Source organism: Danio rerio, chromosome 8 (assembly GCF_049306965.1).
Source record: "Danio rerio strain Tuebingen ecotype United States chromosome 8, GRCz12tu, whole genome shotgun sequence".
NCBI classification, from domain to species: Eukaryota; Metazoa; Chordata; class Actinopteri; order Cypriniformes; family Danionidae; genus Danio; species Danio rerio.
In genome coordinates this window covers 33,122,369-33,144,118 of record NC_133183.1, presented here as the reverse complement: position 1 = coordinate 33,144,118, position 21,750 = coordinate 33,122,369, and the positions used below count along the sequence as shown (strand labels likewise).

At 33.4% G+C, this 21,750-nt stretch overlaps 1 protein-coding gene across 2 annotated transcripts; it reads left to right on the top strand.

Moving 5' to 3' along the window:
• Nucleotides 1-1,734: 1,734 nt before the first annotated feature.
• slc20a1a (solute carrier family 20 member 1a) lies at nt 1,735-19,887 on the top strand. 2 transcript variants are annotated; one of them, XM_005167150.6, is made up of 11 exons: nt 1,735-1,843; nt 4,075-4,695; nt 7,428-7,568; nt 7,923-8,008; nt 8,156-8,252; nt 11,357-11,476; nt 12,043-12,261; nt 14,044-14,542; nt 17,079-17,264; nt 17,589-17,673; nt 19,265-19,887. In XM_005167150.6, exons 2-11 carry the CDS (start codon nt 4,347-4,349, stop codon nt 19,427-19,429), a joined length of 1,947 nt encoding a protein of 648 aa, XP_005167207.2. In that variant the 5' UTR covers nt 1,735-1,843; nt 4,075-4,346; the 3' UTR covers nt 19,430-19,887.
• Nucleotides 19,888-21,750: the final 1,863 nt, after the last annotated feature.

Sequence of the window (21,750 nt, the reverse complement as noted above, 5' to 3'; positions counted from 1 at the left end):
ATAAATAATGAGAGCATTTGTATTAAAATGGATAAATAAATTGGAACATACAATAAAACTAAATATTTTATTCAAACACATACTTCTAACAAATACAGTACATCCATAAAAATGACCATTATATATATATGTACACTATGATAAACACAGTATGTCTTGTTTAATTTTATTTAGCAAAAAATAATGAGTGTCATACTTTTTTCTTCATGTTTTACAGAAGACACCAACTAAAAATACCATTCAGTGTTGCAATAGTTGCATACCAAACTATGTCAATCATGTTAATCATAAGAGAAAAGTATCATTTGATGACATATAAAAATACCTAATTTAAAGATCATTCTGCAACCGCAAAACACCAATTAATTATCATTTCAAATATACAGTTGGAGCGAAGCAGTGGCGCAGTAGGTAGTGCTGTTGCCTCACAGCAAGAAGGTCGCTGGTTCGAGCCTTGGCTCGTTTGGCGTTTCTGTGTGAGTTTGCATGTTTTCCTTGCGTTTGTGTGGGTTTCCTCCAGGTGCTCCGGTTTCCCCCACAGTCCAAAGACATGCTGTACAGGTGAACTGGGTAGGCTAAATTGTCCATAGTGTGTGAATGTATGTGTGGATGTTTCCCAGAGATGGGTTGCGACTGGAAGGGCATCCGCTGTGTAAAAACTTGCTGGATAAGTTGGCGGTTCATTCCCTTGTGGCGACCCCGGATTAATAAAGGGACTAAGCCAACAAGAAAATGAATGAATGAATATACAGTTGAGTCAGAGTTATTATCCCCCTTGTTTATTTTTTTCCCTAATTTCTGTTTAAAGGTGAGATTTTTTCAACACATTTCTAAACATAATAGTTTTATTAACTCATTTCTAATAACTGATTTATTTTATTTTTGCCATGATGACAGTAAATAATATTTTACTAGATATTTTTCAAGACACTTCTATACAGCTTAAAGTGACATTTAAAGGCTTAACTAGGTTAATTAGGTCAACTAGGCAGATCAGGGTAATTAGGCAAGTTATTTTATAACTATGGTTTGTTCTATAGACATTCGGGGGGGAAATTAGCTTAAAGGGGCTAATAATTTTGACCTTAAAATGTTTTTTTTTATTATTACAAACTGCTTTTATTCTAGCCGAAATAAAACAAATAAGACTTTCTCCAGAAGAAAAAATATTATCAGATATACTGTGAAAATTTTCTTGCTCTGTTAAACATCATTTGGGAAACTTTTTTTTTTTAATTCAAAAGGGGGCTAATAATTCTGGCTAAGTATATTTATATTTACATATAATGCCATATATAGCACTATCCTTGTCAGCATAAAGTATTTTAATCTAAAAGTTATTTTAAAGTGAAACCTTTTACGATCTTCTAAACACTATCATAAAATCTTTTTAGTAGATTTTTAACAACTTTGGTTTCCAGGCATAACATATTAAGAGGTGTCTGTAATTGAGCTCTTACAAAAGACTTTTTTCACAGCCTATTGCTGTATTATTAAACCCAACTATATGATCATATTTCATAAAGATAGTTAGCACACAGGCACATGCGTCTACATGAAGCCCAGATGACGAAATATAGAGTATAATTGGTTATTTGGTGCAAACGTCTGGCTAAACATTAAAAGTCTTTGCCTTTCACAGAAGCCACAGTCTCATGATCTTGTGGAGGTGTGGTTCACTTCACTCTCTCCTCCTTCTCTAGTATTTATAAATGACAGACGGGACTGAGCTACAGTTAGTTGAGTCCTGGAGTTAAAGGCTGAGAAAGTTTTAGAAAGCTGAGCGTTCATTGTTCACTGAATTTATTGACAACAACCCAGCAGAAGACATTCATCGTATTTGGTGAGTACTTGCTTTTTTAGTCATTTTGTATTGCTTTTACATTTGAGAGTATATGATATTAAGTGTGGCAAAAAAATGTGACTGATTTTAGACAATAATTTAAAAAATCAATCATTTTCATTCATGCAGAAGTTGTTGTTTTAGAAAAGTAAGCATAAAGTGTTGTTTTTACCTCTGTATCTAATATCACCCTCACGTGACCCTTACTTAAGTGGAATGATTGCCAGTTTTGGTTATTCATAGTATTTTTATGTCTGTAAACATTGCACAGAAGACCAGTGTGATGTTTGTTTACAAAGTCAAAACAAACAAAACAAACAAAATTCATCTACTTAGAAGCATCTCTTTAAATGTTTGTGTGAAGCCGAATAATTGCTCGTTTTCGGTTTCCTTTAGATCATCTGAAAGCTCTTATGTAATAGTCTGTTCAAAAGTTGCAATCAAAATATCAAAGTGTTTTCAGGCTTGTATAGCATGCTTAATGAAGCATTATTAAGCCTCTTTTTTCCCCAAATGAATATGGCTTTTTGTTTTACAAATTCCTTACTCGATTACTTACTGGCACAGCTTAATTTCCCTTCATAAGTTTTTTGGGAGAAAATGCATTTATTTTATAGTCAGTAAATAATATGCAGATACAAACTGCTGATAAATAACTGCATACAATAAGTTTGTTTATCAACAAACTATCTTTCCTAGTTATTCACCCAAAATTCTAATTCTAATGTGCATGCTAATATCTTGTATTGTGTACTGATGTAATAGAATTACAGAGTCTTTAAACCCTTTAATTGACCCTCCAAGAAAAAAAGGATTGCATTTTTTAACTCCTAATGTAGCTAGTTAACACACACAATGCATTTTTTTCTCAACACATCCCATAATTTCTAAAATGTCAACCTCTACCAAGTGGTTGATATATTGGTTTGTGGTAAAAGTAGTGGAATTATTACATATGCTACACTGTAAAACCTAAAGAGTTAAAATAACTCTAACTGTTTGAAGAAACTGACTGCAACAAACTATTTAAGTTGAAAAACTAATCCTAATGAGTACTGTGAACATAATCATTTGAGTAAACGAAGCAATTTAAGCACAGTAAAACCCAATAACTGAAGAGAACTCAAACCAACTGAGTACTGTAAAGCCTAAAAAGTTAAGGCAACTCAAATCGTTTGAAGAAACCGATTGTTACAAACCATTAGAGTTAAAAAAAAACTACTCTGTATGAGTACTGTAAACTTACTCCATTTAAGCTGAAGTAATGGTGTTTTTAATTAACTCATTACCTTCAACAATACTGAGTTCAAAGTTCTTTTCAAAAGAGCAGAATTAACTTTCAGTCAATTTTGAGTTAACTACACTCATTTAACTTGATCAAGTTGACTGTTGACCAAATTATTTAAAATAATATTCAAAATAAAACATTTTTGAACACTAAATCATCTTGAGGTCATTCTCTAAATGACTTTACCAGTCATTATTTAAAACAGTCAAACTATGGTCAATCATTTGGTAGAGCAGGCAGTTAAATGGTTAAGCAAAGTGATTTAAAAACAATATGGACAATAGAACAACAAAAGACTAACAATGTGTAAGTATTATATAGTTGTGGAAAAAAAACTAACTAAACTAAACTAAAGTAACTATGAAATTCTCCTTTTCCCTGGATGTTTATAGTTTTCTGCATCAAATTGCGTGATTGTGTAAAAGTTAATAAATTAATGAATTAATCACATTTATATTAATATTAATTATAAATAATAAATAAAAACATACTATTTAGAAAAATAGCCAAAAGTTTATAGAAATGTTTATTTTATTTATACAACAAAAATATTAAAATTAAATATTATATCTCCATAAAAAAAATCTTTAAATCAAACTATAGACTATTTCAATGTGGTCATGTCACTGGCCCATAAACAGTTCCTGTTTGTTATCAAACTACTTCAAAACTGTTACAAGAGGTGATTCAATCATAACTTCATGTTAAAACAGCCATAATAATATTATTTATCAATATGTGGACCTTTTTGGATTCTCGCAAGCTGTAGAAATCAAAAATGTAAAACAGGAAATGCATTGGGACCACTGTTATTGTTTACATCCTCAAAATGGTCTATATAAAAGCAGCACAGTTTATTTCAATAGTTTGTCTCAGCAGTTTTGTGTTTTTATAATCATGCCATAAAGTCTTTAATTAATCCAAATGTCTCTTTCTTTTTCAGTACCATCAACACCTGCTAAGATCTAGTCCATAATGGATGTCTCAGTTTGTGTAGCCACTCAAAGCCAATCCAAAACCTTTACTGATATTAGTATATGTAGCTAACAGTTGCTTTTTACTTTCTGCTACGTTTATTTTCATTTGTAGAGACGATTTGATTTTTAGCTCATATCCTATATCACTTTGCCTATTTATTTATTTATTTATTACGAAAATACCTCAATAATCCAAGCCAGTTGATTCTCGGTAGGCCAGAAGTGTTTTTCTCCAGAAATGGAATCCACTACATTAGCATCTCTAGCAGCTGTTAGTGTGCTAGCGGCAGGTGCACAGACAGACATGTCTGATGTCCTCTGGCTGTTGATTTTGGGATTCGTCATCGCCTTTATCTTGGCCTTCTCTGTGGGTGCCAACGATGTCGCCAACTCCTTCGGGACTGCCGTGGGTTCTGGGGTTGTGACTCTGCGCCAGGCCTGCATCCTGGCTACCATCTTTGAGACAGTGGGTGCCATGCTTTTGGGGGCAAAGGTCAGCGAAACCATCCGTTCGGGGATCATCGATGTTCACATGTATAATGGCTCGGAGGCTGTGCTGATGGCTGGATCCATCAGTGCCATGTTTGGTGAGTGTGTACTTGATTTAATGTTTTCATTATGTAATAGTGTATCAGACAAATGAAGAAGTCAGGAACATAGATATGGATATGTATACGCCACCACAAATTTGACCACTCCACAAATGGTGACGCATCCGCCATCTTGTAACAGTCAATATCATCACTGAGTTCTCCAAGATGTATCAACATTGCACAACCTTTGGTTGTAAGAACTGACAAAATGTTAAATCTTGTTAGTTAAGCAAATCAAACTTATTTATAGATATTCATATGTGGATATTACTACACAACTTGCTCTTGAATGTTTTAACACTGACTTTGACTGCTCCAATATGGCGGACAGTATCTCAGCAACAGACATCCATAAATATTTACATTAGATGTTGCCTACGCTATTGTATTGGAAGGAATGCGTCAATAGAGTCGCTGTTTTAATACAGGGTAGTGCTCCTTTGAAATGAATTTGGGAACAAGGTGTAGTGGAGGACTTGCCATCCAGAGCCAGATATAGATACACATATGTTCATATATCTATGATCAGGAGTTTTCACTGTGGTCAGTATGAAAATATATTTGTTAAATTACGAAAATCATAATTTTACATCACTTTTCTACATCAGTGGATAAGTAATTGCATAGGCATTGGTGACAAAGAGTGTGTGTTTGTGTGCATGAGAATGTATTATCCTCCCTCCCTGTTAAATTTTAACTCAATCCGTGTCCTGAAACACACCCCCCTCTCCTGCTTTCACTTCTCATTCTAACAGAGGGAGCGATTTGTTTGTGGAGAAATCTCCGTTATGAGTGACTTGTTCACTTAACTGACAATAATACAAGTTTCTGGCACAGCAGCAACTTGTTGTCATATTTCATTTACATTGTTTGCTTATTTTATTCAACATAACTAGCATAAGCCTAGTGTTTAGTGCGAGTTGGTGCTACTTTGCCTTGTGGTGAATGCAGTAAGTGACTGTATTATCATCAATAACGTTACCTGTTTAGCACAAAAGTTCCTAACATACAAAAACATTAAAAACTAAATCTAACCTATGAAATGTTCTGCCTTTGTGCTTTGTTTTCTTTGTTTGCTCGTTACTACACCCGTACACAGCGCTACAGTCCAGGTTGAATGGGATTTGTCCTGGGAGCATTTTACAAATTTGGGCAGACATCAAGCATGACATCAAAACTGCAAATCATTTTTGTCAAAACCTTAATGTCCATTTGACATCCACACATTTTTTTTAATTCATTGTAAAGATTCAATTACAAATTAAAAATTGAAACTGGATTTTGTATCATTACAATGCATGTACCTACCTTGTTACCAAGCTACCTTGTTGTCAAAAATACATTAAACTGACATCTAATATTGGCACCAAATGTGGCAAAAATCAATTACAAGACAGTGCTGTTTGTTTTTTTTTTTTTGTATGTTTTATTTTTTAATGCCAATGTTAGATGTCAATTTAATCTAATTTTGATATCAAGATAGTCAATTGCATTTTTGACGTGTTTTTTGGTGTCATCTTGACATCAAGGTGCCCACAAGGCACTAAAATACAATTTTTAAAATTGTTGTCTTCTAAAGATTAAATTTAGGTTTTGTTGTTTTCAACCAGAATTTGTTAAATTATATTGAACACAATCAGGAATTCACAACATAAAAATCGCACTAACAACTTTCTCATCTGCATTAATGACATCAATAACAAAATACATACTATTACAGGATCTTCCCTCAAGTTCCTTTGGCTTAGTTCCTTCTCTATAAGGGGTCGCCACAGCAAAATGAACCACCAATTACTGTGTAATATGTTTTTATGCAGCAGATTTTTTTAAATCATGATGAATTTGTTTGCTTGCAAACACATTATTGCAACCATTTGTATATAGTAAACAAAGAAAGCTGGGTTAAATGTTGTTTTGGACAACCCTTTTTTCTCGTTCTTCTTCAAATCTATTTTAAATAAGTAATAAATCACTGACTTACACTCCTAAAGTGATAAATAAAATACTAATTGATTGTTACCAGAACTTATGAGAGTCATTTATTCATTTTCTTTTCGGCTTATTTTGTTAATCAGGGGTCGCCACAGAAAAATTAACCGCCAACTCATCCAGCATATATTTAACGCAGTGAATGCCCTTCCAGCTGCAACCAATCTCTGGGAAACACCCATACACACTCAATCACACAGATATACTTTGGACAATTTAGCTTAGTCAATTCACCATTGAGCGCATGTCTTTGGACCTGTGGTGGAAACCTGAGAACCCAGAGGAAACCCATGCGTACACAGGGAAAACATGCAAACTCCACATGGAAATGCCAACTAACCCAGCCGAAGCTCGAATCAGCGACCTTTTTGTTGTAAGGCGACAGAACTACTCACTGCACTATAAGAGTAAAAAAAAAAACAACAACAAAAAAAATGTGTGGCTACTGAATATACATTGAGGCCAATAAAGTGAAATTATTGTTCTGTGTAAGAAGCTAAACACTATTTACAACAATTATAGCTTTATTCCTTGCTGCCAGGATTTATATGCACAGCAAATGTTATTTTTGGGGGGAATTATCCCTTTAAAGCCAATACGTATTTAACAGTGCGTCACACGGGGCATCACAGATCAGCTGAATCCAGTAAACCACGAGTATGTCACCTAGGTGTAATTTTCTCATGATGTCGAGACTTGTGATGGTCACGTCACGAGTGTTGTGATTGCGGTTGCAGGATCTGCAGTTTGGCAGCTCGCAGCTTCCTTCTTGAAGCTCCCCATCTCTGGGACACATTGCATCGTGGGCGCCACAATCGGCTTTTCCATGGTTGCCAGAGGTCACCAGGGGGTCAAATGGCTGGAACTGCTCCGCATTGGTATGTGAAATTGAGTGTTTTTGAGAATTTGCACAAGCATGCTTAGTCAGATTACATATTTTATCCCTGAGTCAGTAAATGGAAAGAGAATATTTTCTCATGTGACCCCAGAAATAGCAAGTGGTAATGCCTCCCGAACATGCAGATCTCCTCTTATTATTATTCTTTCACATGACCTAAATGAGATCTATTTATGGAGCGGAACATTTTGGACTCTTCAGACAGGAAACATGATTAACCATGGTGACTTAAGGGGTCTTTGTTGATACTTGTCGTGCAGTCCTGAGAAAATTTGAGGAGTTTAATGATACATTGACCATATTTATGTGGCTCATTGATTTATGTGTTTTCCAGTGGCCTCTTGGTTTCTCTCACCTCTCCTCTCGGGCTTCATGTCTGCTGTTCTCTTCTACTTTGTCCGCAAGTTTATCTTGAACAAGGTAAAAAAGCAAATCTGAGCTCACTTGTTGCATAATGTACCAATGTCTGTTTTGGTGCTTCATAATCTCTTGTTGTAGTCAATAATGAAAGAACATGCGCTTTTTCTTTAATCACGTGCTAAACAGCAGCATTTCCATGTGCTCTAGGATGATCCAGTGCCCAATGGTTTAAGAGCATTACCGGTTTTCTATGCTGTTACAATGGGAATCAACCTGTTCTCCATCATGTTTACTGGAGCACCAAGTAAGCTTTTTTCTTTTATTTTTAGATATTTTTTCTTGAACAAGTAGGAAAAAGAGAAAAGAGACAGCTTTGGTTGTATTATTTTATGTTGTTCACCATAAATAGGTATGTGTTGTAAGTAAAAATCTAATTTATAATTTCTAAACTATAGATAAGGTTTTTTCAAAGTTTTGAAGCTATCATATAGAGCATTTATTAGCAGAAAATGACAATAGAGTTGTATAAATGATGCAATTTAAATCACTAAAGTACACACAAACATCGTAGGTAGCAAAGAATTCTTGCACAGATTTGGCATAAAGCTGGCACAGCATGCATTTATTCCGCACTGGCATACAGCATGTGGGCCAAACATAGTCCGGGTTTGGCAGAGGTGGCACATCACTATTTTACAGATGTAAAATGTAGTATTTGGCCCAGATGTTTAAAATGTATATGTGGGCCACGTAATTTTGGCCTGTCTTAAGTCTTGACCCACATTTAAATTATTTTTGAGTAAAGAAAAAGATTCGACCAATCAGGTCGCTTCGAGAAAAAAGCATGCCTTTTCACCTTATTCTCAGCTGACGAGTGGGTGCTGCCATTTGAATCTTTTTGTCTCGCGACTTCCGGTCACATTCACTTCCATTCATTTTTTGACGTTAACAACTGCTCGTTACGCTGCTTGATGTTGCAATTTAATATTTTCTTATTATATTATGCTACTTGGTCTGTGTAGTCATGCAAACATTTGTTTGTTGAGCAAGTAGTTTGGCCATTTTCTGCCGTTTATTATTCCTAGTCATTTCTCTTATAGGCGACTGAATCGGAAGTTCTAAGACAATCGTGAAAACAGGCGAACTTCCGCATTTTAGAATAAGGTCAATAGCGTGCCTAAAGCCCAATACTTCTTGACTTTATCAATTTAATTGCAGTCATGACACCATCATTTCTGGCACAGCTTTGGGTGTTTTGGTTAGACTTGGCCCAGATATGGTCCATGTTTGGCCCTTGTCTGGAATCCAGACTTGGTAAAGTCATGTATCGTAATTCAATACAGCATGTGGGCCAAGCAAAAGATGATTGTGTGGGCCAGAGCTGGGCCAGAAAAATTTTGTTATGTGGGACACATACATATAAACAAAAGCATTTTTCTTTTAAAACACAAACAAGAGAAGTGACAATAATAAATATTAATATCTTATTTAATAAAAAATATCTTCATTTTTTTCAAGTGCTGTATTTTAGATCATTTTTTAAAATAATATGAAGAGCAAAAACCTCTAAATGCAAAACCTCTAAATGCCGCCTGAAATTTTCCTGTGTGTATGTTTAGTAATGTGGCAATGAATAAGTCCTTCTCCTGATCTTTAAAGAAAGATATCGCAACATACACATTTTCTGTGGAAATTTCAGACGATAATTAGAGGTTTTTGCATCTGAGCTCATATTTTGAGGAACATTTTGTTCTCAGATTGTAGCTCAAAATGTACTCACATTGATAACTTACAGCATGCTGTATGATGGTCACATGACCTGAATGCACAAATGACCCCTCCCTCATCTGTTATTGATTAACTGACCATTAATTTCACATTTACAAACACATACCGAGTCGGTTTGTTTCAAGGGATAGTTTGCCACAAAATAAAACAATAATACTCACAATTTAGTAATACCAAACCTTTTTGAATATCTGGTCAGATTTTGATGTTCCATTTGTTGAATTTAAGTTACATTGCATCTACACCAACTAATTCTCATTTCATATTAAGTGGACTGTTAGGTTGGGGTTAGGGTTAGTGTAAGTTGACATGTACTTGCTAAGTTTCTTATAGTTTTGTTGAAAGAGCAGTATCAACACATTAAGTACAGTCTACTAATAGTCAAATGGACCATCAAAGTAAAGTATTACCAAATTTCTTTTTTTTATGCTAATCACAAAAGCAATTGTAGCCATTGACATCCATAGTTGGAAAAAATAGTCTGATAAGTCAATGGTTACCAGACAAATATATATATATATATATATATATATATATATATATATATATATATATATATATATATATATATATATATATATATATATATATATATATATATATATATATATATATATATATATGAAGAGTTCAGATTCAAAAACCTCTAAGTGCCGTCTAGAATTTTCTTCTACAATGAAAATATCCTTTCTCATAAAAGTAAAATTACTGAATCAAGAGATAGAAATCTGAGAAAAATACTAATTTTAGAAGAACAATTCAGATTGCACTTAGAGGTTTTTGCATCTGAACTCTTCAAACATTTTATGTTGAACAGAAAAATGCTATTCATACAGGTTTAATTCCACTGGATTGAGTAATCAGTAAGAAAACTCTCATTTGTGGTTGAACTTTCCCTTTAAGGAGGATAGACCCTTTTGCTGACAAACATATGTGCTGTGTAGAGGAATGGTCTGTACAGTTGAATTAGTAACAACATTTTTAAATAAAATGTTGGCCTAAGTTCAGCAATCTGTACTTTTAAGCACACTTCAGGGGATCGTGATGTCCCGAAGATAGTGTCTGCTGTGAACCAACAGTTGTCTGTTTGCTAATCAGCTAAGCACAGGACCGCCCTCTTCCTGGTTATCTGGCCAGCCACGCACAGTGTTCAGTGCTGTTAGTGGCTCTTCTCTTTCATAGGAATCGAAAATTAACCTAGCCATACTTTATAATGATATATATATAAAAAATAGCAGAAGGTCCCCTTTTTAAGCTCATTTAATACAGAGAATTTGTATAACAGCTAACTTATCTCACTGCAGTTTTTAGTCAACACAACAGACTTGTAAAACACAGACACACACGTGCTATTATTTTGTTGAAAGCAGGACGATGATCGTTTTTGTTCACACTCACTAATTTCGAATCCCAGATTGTTTGTGTTTTTGGTTAATTTAACACAGTTTTAGTTTTAAACAGAAGATGAAGTATATGCTAATGCTAATTTGCTAATTTATAAGATGTTTTCAAGACTAGCATTAGATAAAGTATTATAACAATAATATGTAAGTGTGTATTGTATAAGAAACCATTGAACTCTAAAACATGTCAAGTGATTGTCTGTTTGTTTATTTTCAGTGTTGGGGTTTGATCGGATACCATGGTGGGGAACCCTGCTAATCTCACTGGGCTGTGCCATCCTCACTGCTCTGGTGGTCTGGTTCATTGTGTGCCCGCGGTTGAAGAAGAAGATGCAAAGTAAATGTTTAGGTGAACTTGAATTTAAAAGGCAAATTAAGGAATTCTCTATGGATGGAAACTAGTTTTTGAAATGAATATGAAATTTTACAGTTCAAAATTTCAAAAGAAAGATATCAAACCTTTATTGAGCAATTAAACTAAGTAGATATAGGACATTCATAATGTAACAAAAAAATATATAATTCAATCTAAAAAAAAAATCAAACTGTTTAGATAAAAGTATCTTAAAACAACATTAACTCTTTTCAGGGTGTTTTAAGACCATTCAAAAGTGTGGGTTAAACAAAAAATATTATAAAAACATAAAAAAATACTTTTGTTTAGCAAGCAGGCATTAAATAGTTTCAGTTTAGATTTTACTTTAGACGTACTTTTCAAAAACATAAGATAAAAATCTTACCTACATCCAAATTTTGAATATAGTTAATTCTCGGCTGAATGATAAAATATGTTTGTAAATGTTTCTAATAAATTGCCCCTTTGACTTTTTTGATTATTCCATGTTCACCCTGATCCATTCTCTTACAATATCATAATTTCTTTAACTATTTCCACCTTTTCAGGTCCAAATATTGCGGACACCAGTGGGACACAGCTAGTTGAGAAGAAGCCTTCCTTAAATGGCCTGATGGACCATCATCCTGGCCCTCCTCGAAACTACTCTCCTGTTCCACAGACACCACCTGCTGACAGCAACAAAGTGTCCTTCGACATCGGAGGATCGGCAGAAACTGACCTGGACAAGAAAGAGTTTGACACCAAAGATCAGGACTGCACTCATGGTCAGTCTCTTGAGTTATGCTTGATCCATTAGACTGCGGGTAAATTGGGTAAAAAAAAAAAAACTTACGAACATAAATTCTGAGTTGATTGATTATATTAAGAATTGCAGACATTTTTAGTCTTACAAGTTTTCTAAAAATGTTTTAAATTTAAATATGTATTGATTTTCATACATTTCTTACTCAGAACTTATTCTCAAAATATTTTATCTTACTGTTTTCTCCTTAATAGCAGTAAAAGTACACTAAAGAAAAATTTAAGCAAGTACAAAAGAAATCCTTAGTTCCTTTTGCTTTTCTTTTTCACTCAGCTTTTGAAAACATCAGCTGCACTGACCTAAATTATTTGTCAGTGATACAAAAAACTTTTAGTTGGATTAATTAAGATTAGTTTTCTGGAGAGGTGAACTACTCTGTAACAAAACTTTTTAAGTTGTGCCAACCATTCAACTGACCAAAATATTATTATTAAAATTCATAAAATTGTGCCAACTGACCTAAATATTCATAATCCTTATTTCCTTTAATTTGTTCTTGTTTACTCTGTTTTTGAAAGAATCAGTTGCACTAACCTAAAATGTCTAAAGTTGAGTGGACAAAAAAATTATTGTGGAAATTGCTACTAAGAAATAATGCATTGTCTGAACAAACAAACATAGTTTAATAAAAAAAACTAAAACAACGACAAATGTTAACAAACATTTATCAAACACAGTATTAGAAACAGGACAGGAGGTAAAACAACAATAATGGTAAACTAGACAATGATCAAAACATGATAGAACAAACAGATCTGTAAAAATGCTCTGTAATGCTTCACAGCAAAAACTAGACTCAGCAAAGAGTCTGTGTGAATGAGGTGTCTTTATAGACCTATTAATCAGTCCATCATGAGCTTCTGTGTGTGAGTAATCAGGAGATTATTTAAATTATAGTTTGAGCATTTGATTTCTCATTGAATTATTACAGGATTTTACTGAGTCGTTCATGAAAATTAAATATCAAATACATTTGATTTATTATTCGAGAATGCATTTTGATTTATTATTTGATCATTGGAGCATTTGATTTATCCTTTGGGTAGTTGTTTATGAAAGATTGATGTATTATTTGATCTTTTTAGGCATTTAAACAAAATGTTGTCGGAAATAAACTTTCATAAATACAAATTAACAGCTAAGTGTTTCTTTTTGTAGAGCAAGTAAATGTGAGATGAAAATTCCCGTTAAAAGTCTTTCTGCAGCTGTTTTATATATATAAAAAAAGCACATTTTTAATAATTATAGGGTCAAAAAAAACTAGAGCTGCACAATATATCGGAAAATTATTGTTATCGCAATAATAGTATATGATATATACATATTACAAATATCTGTAATAAATAATTTTTTTTATTTATTTATTCATTGTTTAATCAAGACAAGAACGGGGAAAAAATGAACCAATCAGAATTCAAATTTCTTCTGAGACTAAAGGTTTGTACCTTGACAGTTTTTAGTCTGAATTAAAATTTAGTTCAGAAATTTGTTGGATCTGAAAATGTCTTTTACCAGTTTATTTTAATATCAATACATAAATAAATATTTTAAAATATCGCTAATAAAAATAGCATCATAAAAAATATTGTTATCGCAATACTTAACAATAGTATTGAATATTTTCCCAGGATTATTCACCCCTAATGAAAACAATGTGTTTGCCTACAGTGTCTTGCCTTAAACTTCAGCTTCTTTTTTTTATTGACAGTAAAACATTAAAAAAAAATATTGCTACTTCTTGCAGCTTTAAACGGCAGTGGCGGTATTGTTATTCCCGACTTGAGCGGAAACCAGTTTCACACCGTTCACAAAGACTCAGGAATCTACAAGGATCTTCTTCACAAACTTCACCTGGCCAAAGTAGGTGAATGCATAGGAGAGCCCGTAGAAAAGCCCATCCGCCGCAACAACAGCTACACCTCCTACACCATGGCCATTTACGGCATCCACGGCTCACTAAAGGACGGAGAGGGAGGAAGCCGCACGGGACTGGATGGAGAAAAGAGGCGCTCGCGGTACGACAGCTATAACAGTTACTGTACGGCGGTAGCTGATGGTGAAGCTGCATTGGAGGATGCGGCTCTGGCGGTGGGGATGGAGGATGAGGCACTCAGAGGAGATGTGCTGGAGGAGGATATTGATGAGCTGGAGATCGACAAGCCTGAGGTGTCCACACTCTTCCAGTTCCTTCAGATCCTCACCGCCTGCTTCGGCTCATTCGCACATGGGGGGAATGATGTTAGGTATGTAAGATGGGATTTTTCAGACTTCTTTAAAAAAAAAGTTAATTTAGGTTTATTTATTTTGAGATTTAATTAACTTGGCAATGAATTATTAGTGATTTCTCTAACTATAATTATGTTTATTGGATTTTTTTACAATAATGCAAACATAACAATACATCTTCAAAAGACACGCAAAGAAAAATATCAACACAAAACTATGAAGAGAAAAAAAGGAAAAAGAAACGAAAGAAAAAAAACTCAGATTAAATATAAAACAGCACTACCCCAAATAAAACAGATCATAAAAAGGTCTTAAAACATTGATTATTTTTCAGATAACGATACAGTTACATTATTCCTTTTAGGATCATTGGGCAAAGACTAGGTTTCAAACAATCCAAATTAGAGTCCAAACATTGAAAATATGTTCTGTTATTTTGTGTAAACCATGGGTAAGATGTTCCAGGGGAATTAACTCAAAAATTATCTTGTGCCAACCTTTAAGTGATGGAGATTCATCACTAATCTAATTAAGTAAAATATTTTTTTCGGGCAGCAAAGGTTAATACATTATGCAATTTCTTTTTAGCCGATGAAAAAATGTGTCCATTAAAATAGGTATAGGTATACCCAAAATCAATGAAACTGGATCAAAACCTTTATAGTCTGTTACATGACCACATACAAGTTGGTTTGAGTTTTCTTCAATTATCAAGTTTTACTATGCTTATTTACACAATACTCATTAGGATTTGTTTTTCAAGTTAAATGGATTGTTACAATCGGTTTCTGCAAATAGTATGAGTTACCTTAACTTTTTGGGTTTTACAGGAGAGATATGGAGTCTACACTGTAATAAATGCAGGGTTTCACACAATTAATTTATGTTGTCCCAACACAAATTAAGTTAACTTAATACTTTGAACAAATTTATGTGGATTGAACATAAAAAATAAGTTGTCCCAATGAAATCTCAAGAATTGTGTTGTTTTAACTCACGTTAAATAAGTAGTTTGATCGAGCAAAAAAAATTTTTGAGTGTATGTATTATTTAATAATGTATTTTTTTGTACGTGTATAAAGAGATATTTTCTTACCATTAGACCAAATATCATCCCATGTTTTCTCATCAATATCAGTATCTAACTCCTCCTCCCATTTGGTTTTATTTTTTTGTATCAGGAGATGGGATTGAACATACAGACCCATAAAAACGACCAACAGACATCTTTCCTGATGATAAAAATAACCTCTCAATAGAAGATCTTACCATTTTTAACAAGTGCTGTGCTGTTAGTGATATAATGTCTCAATTGAAGAAATCTGAAAAAATCACGTTTGAACAATTGGTATTTCTGAGCTAATTACGTAAAAGACATTAATTTATTGTCTGAGAACATATCCCCAAGCCTGACGATTCCCAAATTACTCCAGCGTTTACAACCATCATCCAGAATTCCTGGGGTAAATTTAGGATTATCTAGAATTGGGGTAAAGAAAGATGTCAGTTTAAATCTTCCTTTAAGCATGCAAACTATAACTGAATTTTCATATATCTCCCTTTATTTTTTGAAAGCTCTTAACAAAAAAACATTGTGAAGGAAATTGTGTAAAGGGATTTTTAAAAGATGAAAAAGATTTTCTAAATTTTAAAAACCCAAAAAATTGAACTAATTTGCCACAGAAAGCTGTTTCAAGACATTTATATTTTTTATTAACAGGCAATGATTTTAAAATCTTTACATATTCTATATTCATACACTGCAAACAATGATTTTGCCGCAAAATAATCTGCCAATGGGGTATGAAAAATAATCTTAGGTCAAAAGGAAAAACAAGATTATTTTGCTTACCTCATAGGCAGATTATTTAGCTTGTTTTAAGGAAAAACTCACTTAATATTGGCATATTATTTCTGAAAACAAGACAGTATGTTTAGCTTACCTTTTGCTTCTTGATCTACAAATTTAAGATATTTGGACTAGAAAGAACACAAAAAATCTAAGTAAAAAAGCATTTTTTAGTAATTTGTTTTATTATTTTTATTAAGTTTATTTTAGTTTTACTTTAATTAAAAGTAATTTATATATTTTTATTCATTTTATTTTAGGTTTTTATTTTATTTTAGCTAAAGTTTTAGTATTTATTATATATATATATATATACACACACACACACACACACACAAACACATATGGTCGACCATATATAATTTTTTTAGTATTTATCATATATTTAATTTGTCATCTAACTTTTTTGTTTGTTTTATGGTTTTAGGTAACCAAGGAATGCACTAAATGTGTCAAAGCATGGCTTTTTGACTTATAATAATAGGATTTATATTTCAAATACACGCTGTTCTAAGGGATTATTTGACACTGAAGACTGATAATACTTTTCAAAACATAATAAAAACCTTACCAACTCCAAGCATTTAGATCATAATTTATGTCATGCACTCCAGCTCCTTTCTCACGTTGCTTTAATCTCTAATCTTTTCTTTATACTCTGCAATCTCTAAGCGATAACCCTACCCATGATTCCTCTGTTCCAGCAATGCGATTGGCCCTCTGGTGGCCCTTTGGCTGATCTATGACACCGCCTCAGTGGCACCCAGCGCTCCTACACCCATCTGGCTTCTCTTATACGGTGGAGTGGGCATCTGTACAGGACTCTGGATTTGGGGTCGCAGGGTCATTCAAACCATGGGCAAAGACCTGACACCCATCACCCCCTCCAGGTAAAAAAAAAACACTAATACCCTCAGTAAGAACCCATAAGATGTGGGATCAGACTTCATAATTCAGTTTTATCACAGCAGTTCTCATGGGGCTTAAGGGCCCAGTTCCCACTTTCTTATCTTTGTTGACTTTGTAGTGTAAACAAACAGTTTAACAACACTCCCAGCCTTGTGGAAAGTCCCTCAGTAGAGAACATCTGTCTTGTCTCTTCAGTATTATGACATTTTCGCAAGGCCATACTGCTTTCTTGTCATTCAAAGAGTGTTGTGCTGTGTGTAAAGATGATTATAGAGCTTATGATAATCATCATGTCTGTCTCGCAGTGGGTTTAGCATTGAGCTCGCCTCTGCTATTACTGTGGTTGTCGCTTCCAACATCGGACTCCCAGTCAGCACTACTCATTGCAAGGTGGGTTGTTTATCAGTGAATTAAACACATGCCATTTTAAAGGGAAAGTAATTCAAGTTTGCCTCTAAGATGTTTGGTCATTTTTTTCTTCAAGATTTTTACCTAAAATTGTGATCCTTGTTGATACATAAAGTTCAACATGAGTAATAAAACTAATACTCATTTCTTCTGATGATATATTGAGGTGTTATGACGCAAGACTGACAGTCTCAACAGTTTACAGCATAATTACCTTTGAAACAGCCTCAGTAAACAGTCCTTAGTGTGTTAATGACAGTCTTTAGCGAGAGCTGCCTTTGTTTTGGTGCAATTTGTTTAAGTTTTCACTTTTTACAGTGTACAAGAATAATCAACAGACATATGAAAAGATTTTTTCATCGTAAATGAAATGTATAGATTTTAATTTTACATGTCAATGAGATAATCTATCGTTTATAAAAGAAATTATTTGACACGTTGTTCTATGTATGATATGTTGAAGCATAAACAAGCAAACAAAAATCATACAATGTAAAACCCAATAAGTTAAGGTAACTCAAACCATTTGAGGAATCCGATTGCAACAAACCATTTAAGTTTTAAAAACTAATTCTAACGAGTGCTGTGAACTTAGTCCATTTGAGTCCCTTTATTAATCCAGAGTCGCCACAGCAGAATGAACCGCCAACTTATCCGGCACGTTTTTATGCATCGGATGCCCTTCCAGCCGCAACCCATCTCTGGGAAACATCCACACACACTCATACACTATGAACAATTTAGCTTACCCAATTCACCTGTACCACATGTCTTTGGACTGTGGGGGAAACCAGAGCACCCAGAGGAAACCCACACGAACGCAGGGAGAACATGCAAACTCCACACAGAAATGCCAACTGTCCCAACTGAGGCTCGAACCAGTGACCTTCTTGCTGTGAGGCAACAGCACTACCTACTGCACCACTGTGTTGCCGTATATATTTATATATATATATATATATATATCCTGAAAAATCTGGGTATTTATATGTCTATTTTTTAAAGTTATTAAATTACTGAATAAAAAAACAGTTAAAATGACGTCTTGACTATATTGTTAAAGTATGAATTATTAAAGTGAAACATGTTTCGTGTATAAGATGTAATGAATTTTGATTGATTAATAAATCAAACTGAACAATCTATTTATTCTGTTAATGATCTGTTGACAGCAGTTTCCTTCAAGGAAAATACAGAAATTAACAACCTTAATGTTTTGGGGAGCCTCCATGACGTGGTGCCCCTTCTCCGCTACGCCACTGCTAACCTTAAAAGCTGATGCAGACAGTAGTGAACATACTTATATGACAGTTTCTGAGGTTGTGGACTAAATGTAATAATGTAGCATGTTTAGTTTCCTGCACAAACTAATCATTGCTCTTCCTAAGACCTCAATGTATTATCATCTGGAGACAAGGTTATTAATTAGTGTTGCCGGTATATATGCTTTTCCTGACTCGATCTTGAGAGGCCTGAGTAAGTGCAGCAAATTTTTATTTTTGGGTAATCTATCCCTTCAACATATAATAACACACGATGTGCTGTGTTGTTTTGTTTGTGTGTTCGTTGACAGGTGGGATCAGTGGTGTCTGTTGGCTGGCTCCGCTCCAGGAAGGCGGTCGATTGGCATCTTTTCCGGAATATTTTTATCGCTTGGTTTGTGACCGTGCCAATTTCTGGTCTCATCAGTGCTGCTATAATGGCACTATTTTATTACGTTATACTGCCGCTGACCTAATGCGTTACATTAAACAATTTACCCTTTGTAAATACCTACTTTTTAAACTGACCAGATGCTCGTATAATATGGAGTGCCCTTCAAATTTGTGCCATCAAATGTACTGTACATAGCAAATCAAAGACTGTGCGTGGTTGCACATCACACTCTTACTCTGTGATTTTTGTACGTTTAAGGTGCTTAGTATTTTTAGCTGTAAATGTGTGAAATATGTAGAATGACAGTGTTTATCTAGTTTTATTTGGGCCTTTTTTTAAAGAAAAAGTGTTGTTAGGTTAGACTAAATTCTGTTTAGACCTTTTAACGAAAATGAAAATGTATAGTTTGAGCTGTAACGCAATATTTTATTTATAAAACGTATCTATATATTTGCATGGAATTTGAAAGAAATAATGTTTCTTGTGAGATTTTGCATGCTCATTTACACTTGTAAATAAACCAGTTTTACAAAACATAAATCATGCTTTCTTTTGTAAGTCTTTTCATGTTTTCATGTTATATTCAACAAAAGTGTATAAACAAAACTAACAGCTGTATATCTTCTAAAAAGTCTAAATCTACACATACATGAAATTTAAGTAAGTGCATTTCTCAAAACAACACATTCAAATAGCAAAACATCATGAATTGCCTGCAAAAGCCATGTCTCTTGCTCAAAACCCTTAGTTTATCTCTCAGAAATAAATATCTGTCAATGAACACAGTGACATCAGAATGACAAGTCCTTGTGCCGTTGTGTAAGGATAAGAGAGTCAAATTGCTTAGTCATGTTGTCAACATAACTACTACAGTTGTGATGACAATGATTGTACACCTCATGTGGACTTTGATTGCATGAGACTGGACAAAATTCATGTTTATGCTTTTTTTCTGTTTGTTCTGTAGTTTGTTGACAGACCATGTCATTATGATATAGAAAGTAAAGGACATCACTGCATTGCATAAATTAAAAAAAAAAATTAAATGTAAACATACAGTAGGACAGTCTCCTAAAGGAAAAATGGCACATGCAGTGCTGTAGAAAGCACAGTGCCGTCTTCTTACACTCAACAATCCTATTTGTTGGACCTCAAATATTCATTTACACCAGTTACATCACTTGTTCGTCCTATGTTACATTATTATCTGTGCATTCATAGGCTTATAACAAGTTCTCTAAAAACTTTCATGCATATTGGGCCATTTCTGCCTGAAACAGCTGTGCATGCATATTCTGGTAGAGCAGCTCTGTAATGCATGCAACAGATAAGTTGACTGTCTAACAAGAGTTTCATGAATGTAGGGCCCTTTTTGCCTGATAGAGTAGTACATGTCCCGGCAGAACCATTCTGCTATAATGTATGCACCAGGTAAGTTGGCTTTCTAACAAGAGTTTCATGCGTGTAATGCCATGTCTATCTGAAACAATGGTGCATGAATTTGCTGACAGAGACGTTCTGCCATATTATGCATGCACCAGGTGAGTTGGCTTTCTAACATGAAGCCAAATCATGTTTTTTGCTTATACAAGGGCTTATTACAAGGTCACTTTAGTAGCTTTATGCATGTAGTGACATTTTTTCACCTCAGACAGCAATGCATGCATATCATGGCAGAGCAGCTCTGCTAATGCATGCGTAAGGTAAGTTTGTTGTCTAACACAATGGGATTAAATGTTTGTTTTCTGCATATAAAGGGACTTATTGGAAGGTCACTAAAAGAATTCCATGCATGTAGTATTAAAAATACATTCATATATTTATAAATATATACAGTACACAAAACATGCCAGTATAATACATCTTTATAAATTTATTAAAATATGTATATACATAAATGCCCATAAAACACATGTATATATATATATATATATATATATATATATATATATATATATATATATATATATATATATATATATATATATATATATATATATATATATATATATATATATATATATACATGTATTTTACTGGCAAATATTTGTATGTGCTAGTACAATATAAATATATATATTTATATATATTATATATTTATATATATATATATATATATATATATATATATATATATATATATATATATATATATATATATATATATATATATATATATATATATATATATATATATATATATATATATATTATATATATTTATATATAGTACACACACACACATACAAATATTTGCCAGTAAAATACATGGTCATGTATTTATTAAAAAAACATATTTTCCAGTAAAATTCATTCCTATATATATATATATATATATATATATATATATATATATATATATATATATATATATATATATATATATATATATATATATATATA